We start from the raw sequence: 10,218 nt of genomic DNA, 5'->3' as shown, positions 1-10,218 counted from the left end.
TAGTCTCTCAGGTCCTGACCTTAGTCTTTCTGAGGTTTTGACTTTAGTCTCTCAGATCCTGACCTTAGTGTTTCTGAGGTTTTGACTTTAGTCTCTCAGGTCCTGACCTTAGTCTTTCTGAGGTTTTGACTTTAGTCTCTCAGGTCCTGACCTTAGTCTTTCTGAGGTCTTGACTTTAGTCTCTCAGGTCCTGACCCTAGTCTCTCAGGTCCTGACCTTAGTCTTTCTGAGGTTTTGACTTTAGTCTCTCAGGTCCTGACCCTAGTCTTTCTGAGGTTTTGACTTTAGTCTCTCAGGTCCTGACCTTAGTTTTTCTGAGGTTTTGACTTTAGTCTCTCAGGTCCTGACCTTAGTCTTTCTGAGGTTTTGACTTTAGTCTCTCAGGTCCTGACCTTAGTTTTTTTGAGGTTTTGACTTTAGTCTCTCAGGTCCTGACCCTAGTCTTTCTGAGGTCTTGACTTTAGTCTCTCAGGTCCTGACCCTAGTCTCTCAGGTCCTGACCTTAGTCTTTCTGAGGTTTTGACTTTAGTCTTACAGATCCTGACCTTAGTCTTTCTGAGGTTTTGACTTTAGTCTTACAGGTCCTGACCTTAGTCTTTCTGAGGTCTTGACTTTAGTCTCTCAGGTCTTGACTTTAGTCTCTCAGGTTCTGGCTCTAGTCTCACAGGTCCTGTCTGGAGTCCCGCGGTCTGGTCCTGACCCATGACCTATCCGTATACTAACACACACTCCAGAATGTGACGGTCGTCGAGTCTCACTGAGTGTTTTTTCTGCAGGACATCGGCCCTCCAGTATCTCACACTGGTTTTACTGGGCAGCACCTCCCCTTCGTCGGCTTCACCTACACCACTGACAGCTGCTTCGCTGACTGCAGCTCCGTCAGCCGGGTGGAGCTCGGCATCCGCCAGGAGGGGGAGGGTGAGGAGGGAGGAGGAGGAGGAGGAGGAGGGCAGGAAGTGGAGGCTTTCGAGAGGAGGATCCGCCGACTGGAGCAGGAGAAACAGGAGCTGAACCGAAAACTGCAGGGTGAGACACCGCGAGTACACGGACCGCCGTGTAGTACTGATGTAGTTCTGATGTAGTTCTGAAGTAGTACTCTGATGTAGTACTAATGCAGTCCTGATGTAGTTCTGATGTAGTTTTAATGTAGCACTCTAATATAGTACTGATGTAGTACTGATGTAGTTCTGATGTAGTTCTGAAGTAGTACTCTGATGTAGTACTAATGCAGTCCTGATGTAGTTCTGATGTAGTACTGATATAGTTCTGATGTAGTTTTAATGTAGCACTCTAATGTAGTACCGATGTGGTACTGATGTAGTTCTGATGTAGTACTGATGTAGTTCGGATGTAGTTCGGATGTAGTACTGATGTAATACTGATGTAGTTCAGATGTAGTACTGATGTAGTACTGATGTAGTACTCTGATGTAGTTCCAATATAGTACTGTGATGTAGTTCTGATGTGGTACTGATGTAGTTCCGATGTAGTACTCTGATGTAGTTCCAATATAGTACTCTGATGTAGTTCAGATGTAGTTCTGATCTAGTACTGATGTAGTACTCTGATGTAGTACTGATGTAGTTTGGATGTAGTGTTCTGATGTAGTTCTGATGTGGTACTGATGTGGTTCAGATGTAGTTCGGATGTAGTACTGATGTAGTAGTCTGATGTAGTACTGATGTAGTTCGGATGTAGTACTGATGTAGTAGTCTGATGTAGTACTGATGTAGTTCCGATGTAGTGTTCTGATGTAGTACTGATGTAGTTCAGATGTGGTAATGATATTGTTCAGATGTAGTTAGGATGTAGTACTGATGTAGTACTCTGATGTGGTACTGATATAGTTCCAATGTAGTACTCTGATGTAGTTCTGATGTGGTACTGATGTAGTTCTGATGTGGTACTGATGTAGTTCAGATGTAGTTCGGATGTAGTACTGATGTAGTAGTCTGATGTGGTACTGATGTAGTTAAGATGTAGTTCGGATGTAGTACTGATGTAGTACTCTGATGTAGTTCTGATGTGGTACTGATGTAGTTTGGATGTAGTACTAATGTAGTTCTGATGTGGTACTGATGTAGTTCAGATGTAGTTCGGATGTAGTACTAATGTAGTTCCAATGTAGTACTGATGTAGTTCTGATGTGGTACTGATGTAGTTCGGATTTAGTTCGGATGTAGTACTGATGTAGTTCCGATGTAGTACTCTGATGTAGTTCTTATGCAGTACTCTAATGTAGTTCTGATGTAGTACTGATGTAGTACACTGATGTAGTTCAGATGTAGTTTGGATGTAGTACTGATGTAGTTCAGATGTAGTACTCTGATGTGGCACTGTGTGTATGTTGCAGAGTCGACTCAGGCGCTGCAGGCTCCGGCCCGAGGAGGAACTCTGAGTCGCGACAAAGAGATCAAGAAGCTGAACGAGGAGATCGAGCGGCTGAAGAAGAAGCTGGCAGGTGAGAGCAGTTCATGTTGTAGGTGATGGAGCTGCAGCAGCTGGTAGTTGATGTTGTAGGTGATGGAGCTGCAGCAGCTGGTAGTTGATGTTGTAGGTGATGGAGCTGCAGCAGCTGGTAGTTCATGTTGTAGATGATGTAGCTGCAGCAGCAGTAGCACTTGTAGTTTTTGGTGGTCTTTAACAGTGAGTAAGCCCCGCCCCCCCCCCCTTCTGTGGTAGACTCTGATAGGCTGGAGCACCAGCTGGAGGAGGCGGTCACACTCAGACAGGACTACGAGAGCTCCGCCTCCAAACTGAAGACCCTGGAGAAGCAGGTGAAGACGCTGAAACAGGAGAAAGACGATGTCCACAAGGTATTTACCTAACAGCCACTCAGTGACCCAGCTGTCAGTCAACTTCTGTTCATCAGGTCTGTGAGCGAGGAGCTGAGAAATGAGTGTGATGCAGTGTTCCCAGTGTGTCCCCAGTATGTCCCCAATATATCCCCAGTTTGTCCCCAATATATCCCCAGTGTGTCCCCAGTTTGTCCCCAATATATCCCCAATATATCCCCAGTGTGTCCCCAGTATGTCCCCAATATATCCCCAGTATGTCCCCAATATATCCCGTGTGTCCCCAATATATCCCCAGTATGTCCCCAGTATGACGTGTGTGCTGTCGTCCTGTGTGAGCAGCAGCTGGCCGACTCTCTGGAGCGTTTGAGGAGTCAGACGAAGGAGCTGAAAGAGGCTCACTCTCAGAGGAAGCTGGCCCTGCAGGAGTTCTCAGACCTGTCAGAGAGGATGGCCGACCTCCGCTCCTCCAAACAGCGTCTGTCCCGACAGCTCCGGGACAAAGAGGAGGAGATGGACACCCTCCTGCAGAAGATGGACGCCATGAGACAGGACATCCGTAAGACGGAGAAGAACCGCAAGGAGGTGAGACGGAGACGCTGACGCTGACTGAGCAGACTCAGGTCATGATGTCGTGTTTAATGAAATCTGCTTCTTATGAAATGTGTTGGTGAACACATCGTCCTGACTGGAGGTGAACTCGTCACGCTCTGCTCAGTAAAGACGATGAAAACCAAAAAGTGTGGCTGAAAGCCCCAGAAAAAAAATCAGATTTTTTTTTTCATTGTGTTTCTAGGATGAAAAAAAAAAACTGATGTCACCCGATGCATCCTGTGCATCTTCTTCGCGGCTGGCAAACACTCTTCAGGTGCATTACCGCCACCCACCAGGCTGGAGTGTGTGTGTCAGTGTTACCGGTGTGCCAGAAATTAGGGAACTGAGAAAGATGCGATTAAATGCGTTTTCTTTTTTATCGCATTATTTTTCTGTAATTAATTAATTGAAATTAACGCGTTAAAGTCCCAGCCCTCTTTGTTTCTGACCAAACTGTTGATAAACTGAACCTCCTGTAGTTCCTCCTGTTCACCACCAGAGGACGACAAACACCAACGTATATTTATACCTGCTGTCACTGTTTATGAACGTGACAGTCTGGTGACTTGTCCAGGGTGAACCCTGCCTCTCGCCCAATGTCAGCTGGGATAGGCTCCACCCCCTGCGACCCCCCAACAGGATAAGCTGTTACAGAAAACGAATAAATTCTCCAGATCGTTAAGGCTGAGATAAACAAACTGAAGACGAATGTTCAGCCAGATGGAGAGATCGGGTTACTTTCCACCTTCCACTCAAACAAGCGACTGACCATCACAACCCTGCAGCTCATCGCTGCGACGGTGGCTCTGGTGTGAATGCAGCCTCAGAGAAGATGTAAGCTGGACAGGAAGGAGGGGGAAACCTTCAGAATAAAAGCATTCTGTGTGTTTTCAGCTGGAGGCTCAGCTAGACGATGCGAAGGCGGAGGCTTCGAAGGAGAGGAAGCTGAGGGAGCACAGTGAGGTTTACTCCAAACAGCTGGAGACGGAGCTGCAGAGCCTGAAGGTCAGAGGTCACACACACACACACACACACACACACACTGTTCACACTACTGTACCTGTGAGGACCCTCTGTGACATATTATATTCCTCTGACCGCACAGGAAGCTGAACCTGATCCAAAGTCTGATCCAGTTTTATTTATTCAATCCTTTAAACTAACACACTGTGATGGAGCGTTACGTATATATCCTAAAGATCCCAGTCCTTACATTACATGATCAGGGTTCTGGTCTCAGTCTCAGCAGGGTCGGGGAGCAGCAGCTGGTGGGGCGGAGTCTCAGCAGGAGCTGTCCCGTGTCAAGGCGGAGCTCGATAAGAAGGTCCTGTTCTACGAGGAGGAGCTGTTGAGGAGAGACTCCGCCCACTCCTCAGAGATCAAAAACCTCCGTAAAGACCTGCAGGAGTCCGAGGGGGCGCAGCTCGCTGCCAACAAGGAGCTGCTGCAGCTCCGAGACAAGCTGGACAAGGCCAAGAGAGACAGGTGAGTCCTGCATCAGGTGAGGCTGGAGGGACAGGTGAGTCCCGAACCAGGTTAAACTAGAGGGACAGGTGAGTCCTGATCCAGGTTTTGTTCTTGTCTCTGCAGACAAACTGAGATGGATGAAGCTGTTGCAGCTCTGAAGGAGAAATCTGAACGAGAGAAAAACATGCTAACAGAAGAAAATCGCAAACTGACGGCTGAAACTGACAAGGTGACAAAATCCTGAAGGACTGAGTCCACAAGAATCTGTGAATCTTCTTAAATGTTCTCTTGAAATTCATACATTATTATTTATCATGTGATCGTCGAGGCTCTTGCAGCTGTCTAATGTCTTGTGAGCCTGTATGGAATCAATCAGTCGGTCAGAATATCTGTAGCACTGTTACTGTCACTGCACATGCTCAGTAACCGTACGTCTCTCTCTCAGCTGTGTTCATTTGTGGACAAACTGACGGCTCAGAATCGCCAGCTGGAGGACGAACTACAGGACCTGTCGTCTAAGAAGGAGAGCGTGGCGCACTGGGAGGCTCAGATCGCAGAGATCATCCAGTGGTGAGTCCAACCTGCAGGGGACGCTCTGTGACTGACGTGTCTGTGTCTGTGGTGGACGCTATGTGACTGATGTGTCTGTGTCTGTGGTGGTCGCTTTGTGACTGTCGTGTCTGTGTCTGTGGTGGACGCTCTGTGACTGATGTGTCTGTGGTGGACGCTCTGTGACTGACGTGTCTGTGTCTGTGGTGGACGCTCTGTGACTGATGTGTCTGTGTCTGTGGTGTTTCAGGGTCAGTGATGAGAAGGACGCCCGTGGGTACCTTCAGGCTCTGGCCACTAAGATGACGGAGGAACTGGAAACTCTGCGCAGCTCCAGTCTGGGACCACGACCTCTGGTAACACACACCTACACACTGAAACCAGTATGAGCCAGTTCAGAGCAACAACACCCACAGACCCTCACAACCTGTCAGTAGTACTTATGTCAGACTTAATATCAGTCATACTCGTGTCAGTAGTACCTGCGTCAGTAGTACTGTCGGTAGTACTGTCAGTAATACCTGTGTCAGTAGTACTGTCAGTAATACCTGCGTCAGTAGTCCAGTCAGTAGTACCTGTGTCAGTAGTACCTGCGTCAGTAGTACATGTGTCAGTTGTACATGTGTCAGTAGTACTGTCAGAAGTACGTGTCAGTAGTACCTGTGTCAGTAGTACCTGCGTCAGTAGTACCTGCGTCAGTAGTACTGTCAGTAGTACATGTGTCAGTTGTACATGTGTCAGTAGTACATGTGTCAGTAGTACTGTCAGAAGTACATGTGTCAGTAGTACCTGCTTCAGTAGTACTGTCAGTAGTACATGTGTCAGTTGTACATGTGTCAGTAGTACTGTCAGAAGTACATGTGTCAGTTGTACATGTGTCAGTAGTACCTGCTTCAGTAGTACTGTCAGAAGTACATGTGTCAGTTGTACATGTGTCAGTAGTACTGTCAGAAGTACATGTGTCAGTAGTACCTGCTTCAGTAGTACATGTGTCAGTTGTACATGTGTCAGTAGTACCTGCGTCAGTAGTACTGTCAGTAGTACATGTGTCAGTAGTACCTGCGTCAGTAGTACTGTCAGAAGTACATGTGTCAGTAGTACCTGCATCAGTAGTACTGTCAGAAGTACATGTGTCAGTAGTACTGTCAGTAGTACATGTGTCAGTAGTACCTGCGTCAGTAGTACATGTGTCAGTAGTACCTGCATCAGTAGTACATGTGTCAGTAGTACCTGCATCAGTAGTACATGTGTCAGTAGTACTGTCAGAAGTACCTGTGTCAGTAATACATGTGTCAGTAGTACATGTGTCAGTAGTACTGTCAGTAGTACCTGTGTCAGTAGTACATGTGTCAGTAGTACTGTCAGTAGTACATGTGTCAGTAGTACTGTCAGAAGTACCTGTGTCAGTAGTACATGTGTCGGTAGTACCTGTGTCAGTAGTACCTGTGTCAGTAGTACCTGTGTCAGTAGTACATGTGTCAGTAGTACCTGTGTCAGTAGTACATGTGTCATGTGTCAGTAGTACCTGTGTCAGTAGTACATGTGTCAGTAGTACTCAGTAGTTTTTTTCTTTCAATCTGCTGTCTCAGCCTGAGTCAGGAGTGGCCACGCCTCCTAAGAAGCCTTGGCCTCCAATTGGTGGAGACAGGAGGGTGAGTGTGTCAGTCACTGCTTTCAGCCAATCAGGATTCACTCTGCCTCATTATGGGCGGGGTCTAAGAAGCTTGCATGGCTATTGGCTTGTACATCAGCCTGTACAGGAGTCCTTCAGGGATCCTCATCAACTCTGAGGAGGTCCCATTAGTCCTTGAGGGCTCTGGACTTTGCAGAGCTCTGAGATCAGGTTTTCCAGTATCAGGAGGGGTAGTGCCATATGATTTAACCCAGCAACCAAATCAGTGACATCATCCATCAGGAGGTCACATGGGGTCAGATATCATGATCAAACAACACTATGTGCATGGGCTGCTCTGATTGGCTGACTGCTCCATTTGTTGCTGCCAATGAGGGGAAACTTCTGGTGCTTCCAGACACCTGAGACCACTGCTGTCCACCTGTGACCTCATCACACAGGAAGTGCTGATCAGAATCATATAATCAATACAGCTTCTGATTAATCAATGAACCAATGATGACCCAGGTTTATAATCTGATCTGTTAAAGTCACGTCCTGTTTGTGGTGACTATGGTTTCTATGGTGACAGTGAGCTGCTCGCCGTCTGAAAGCACCTTAAATGATCAGTGTTGTTGCCTGTTGTGGGCAGGGCTCTGGTATGGCGGGGCTTTGATTCAGAGTTGTCATTGATCAGCTGTCCCCGCCCCCTCCCCGCAGGATCCGCTGTGGAAGGTGCGGCGCAGTCAGAAGGTAGACATGTCGGCCCGCCTGGAGCTGCAGTCGGCTCTGGACGCCGAGATCAGAGCCAAACAGCTGGTTCAGGAGGAGCTGCGCAAAGTCAAGGCCGCCAACATCAACCTGGAGAGGTCAGAGGTCATGCAGAGACACACGCCATCCCTCTTCTCACCTGTCCGCCTCCTCACCTGTCTCTCCCTCTGTGTTTGTGTGTGTGTGTGTGCAGTAAGCTGAAGGAGTCGGAGGAGCGGAGTCGGGAGATTGGGGAGCAGATGGAGAGTCTGAAGAGAGAGATGGAGGACAGCCGCTCCCGCTCTGACAAAGGTGAGACGACCTGGGTTACCTGTCCACGTCCCCTCAGGTAAAAACAGACAGGTTGGTTCAGCTGCCTCAGCAGGTGACCACACTTCATCAGGCCAGGAGTCGGTAACCTGCTGCTCTGGAGCCTTCAGGGTCGAACACGTGCCGCGTTTTTTACGCCCTCAAATTCAGTGTTTTCAGTGTAGACTCAAGGCAGGCGTGCTCAAACGCCAGAGCATGCGTTCCCAAGCACCTATTTTTCAGGGCGCGACAGCTGCACTTTTAGATTAGATTCCAAAGATTGAGTTCTTTGGAATGCAGTAGTGCATTCACTAAAATGTGCGTCACACGTCCACGACCTGCTGCCTTTTTCTCTAAATTTTGCCCAGCAGTGTCTCGTCCTGAGTCTCCCCAGCGAGGTTAACCATAGATTCCAAATCCATTAAAGTAAAAGTCTCAGTGGAAAATTCAGAATTTAATAGTGGGTGTTCAGATTTGTTTGACTGCCAACGCTGCAAAGTTAAAGTACCATGTAATTAGAAACAGCCCACTGCAGAGGAGCCGTCTCGTGGTAAAACATAATTGTGAAAGATCGTTTAGACCTATGTCGATATGTTGACAGGATCATTTAGACTCGGTACACAGTGTTACCGTAACACTTAAATATGTTTTGTGGCTCCAGGCAGATTTTTTTTAGTTCTTTTTGGTCAAAAGTATCTCTTTGGTAGCTGAAGTTGCTGCATCAGGCTTTAAATCAGAGATAACCCAGTCATGTTTTGTCACAGATACCGGTCAGCTGCTGGTGTAGTTCATCAGTGTAGGTGTTGTAGGTGTCGGGGTCTCCACCAGGTGGCAGTGTAACTTTGGCTGTAAATGTTATGTGACAGTTTGAAGCAAAGAATCTTGTTTGGTTTCTCATTCACTCAGTAACATGTTCTGAGTCGTTCAGTCAACACGGCAGTAAAACAAGCAGCACACAGTGAAGCTCTCTGCACTGAGTCCACTTATTGATTTATTTATTTAGTCTGAAAGTGTTGCACAGCTAAAAATAAATGCAACCTCACATTGACTGGGAGTTTCCAGAGCAACCTGTCAGTCTCAGTCTCCTGGACGCTGAGCTCTCCTTTACCCTCAGCAGCTCTTCATATAAACGAAGCACAAAAAGTAATGAAATGTGTGTTTGGTAGATTATTTCTTTGCTGTAACGAAGCTTCTTGTCAATAAATCTTATACCGTTGGAAAGCCTGTTTATTTCCCTTTTAAATGAAGCCTAATTTGTAAGGATCATGCATTTGTGGGATGAGCAGCAGAGCTGAGTATGTGGGTTGTGCCCATGAAAAAATAGCCAAATCTCTGCCAATGCCAAACAGCTTTTTTTGCTGTTGACTCTTGTTTGGTGGATTGGTTGATTGAAGTCTGAAGAAACAAGACATTTTGGCAATTTAACAGTTTATTCATTTAACAAACAGGAGCCTCAGTAGCGTGTGGAGGAACCATACACAGCCACAACAGCCTGGCACCTCCTCCTCATGCTGATCACCAGCCTGGCACCTCCTCCTCATGCTGGTCACACACTGCTGTGGGATGCATCCCATTCTTCAACCAGCAAGTGTCACAAGTCAGCCAACGTGGTTGTGTTGGTCACTCTGGCATGAACAGCACGCCCAAACTGATCCCACAAGTGTTCAAAGGGGTTGAGGTCAGGACTGCTGGCAGGCCAGTCCCTCCTCTCCACTCCCAAAGTCTGGAGGTAGTCTCTGATAAACTCCACTCTGTGGGGGCGAGCGTTGTCATCTTGGAGGACAGAGTTCGGTCCACCCACTGCCTCCACCAAAAGATGTTACTCTATCTGTGCAGCAATCAGCAAAGTGTTCTCTGTGTCTTCTCCACACTTTGACCCTACGATCCAACTGCTGCAGACAGAATCTGGACTCATCACTGAACTTAACGTTCCTCCACATGTTCAGGTTCCAGTGCACGTGTTGCCGACACCAGCACAGATGGGCCTGACGGTGAAGGGCTGCGGTTGCAGGCCTCCTGGCAGCCCTATGAGACTGGAGATTGGCTGCGTGCAGTCTGTTCCGGATTGTCTGGGAAGAGAGCCGTCGGCCATGTCGTCCTGCAAACCTTGACTGCAGATCTGTAGCAGACTGCCTACGGTTC

The 10,218-nt window shown here is 47.6% G+C and overlaps 1 protein-coding gene across 4 annotated transcripts in view; it reads left to right on the top strand.

Moving 5' to 3' along the window:
* The window catches only part of cdc42bpb (CDC42 binding protein kinase beta (DMPK-like)), a 43,755-nt gene that overhangs the window by 12,638 nt on the left and 20,899 nt on the right, over positions 1-10,218 (top strand). For 2 of the 4 annotated variants that reach the window (XM_050057409.1, XM_050057406.1), the window contains exons 9-19: positions 777-1,026; positions 2,354-2,461; positions 2,683-2,816; positions 3,138-3,380; positions 4,284-4,394; positions 4,630-4,874; positions 4,980-5,085; positions 5,302-5,426; positions 5,656-5,761; positions 7,738-7,886; positions 7,982-8,079. In XM_050057409.1, coding sequence (XP_049913366.1) covers positions 777-1,026; positions 2,354-2,461; positions 2,683-2,816; positions 3,138-3,380; positions 4,284-4,394; positions 4,630-4,874; positions 4,980-5,085; positions 5,302-5,426; positions 5,656-5,761; positions 7,738-7,886; positions 7,982-8,079 — 1,675 coding nt within the window. Of the gene's footprint in view, positions 1-776; positions 1,027-2,353; positions 2,462-2,682; positions 2,817-3,137; positions 3,381-4,283; positions 4,395-4,629; positions 4,875-4,979; positions 5,086-5,301; positions 5,427-5,655; positions 5,762-6,994; positions 7,058-7,737; positions 7,887-7,981; positions 8,080-10,218 lie in introns of all 4 variants that reach the window. The other 2 variants (XM_050057405.1, XM_050057408.1) reach the window with 2 other exon arrangements.

The sequence above is a fragment of the Epinephelus moara genome, chromosome 12 (assembly GCF_006386435.1).
Source record: "Epinephelus moara isolate mb chromosome 12, YSFRI_EMoa_1.0, whole genome shotgun sequence".
NCBI classification, from domain to species: Eukaryota; Metazoa; Chordata; class Actinopteri; order Perciformes; family Serranidae; genus Epinephelus; species Epinephelus moara.
Note: the sequence above shows the minus strand (reverse complement) of the source record. Positions and strands in the feature narration are given on the sequence as shown.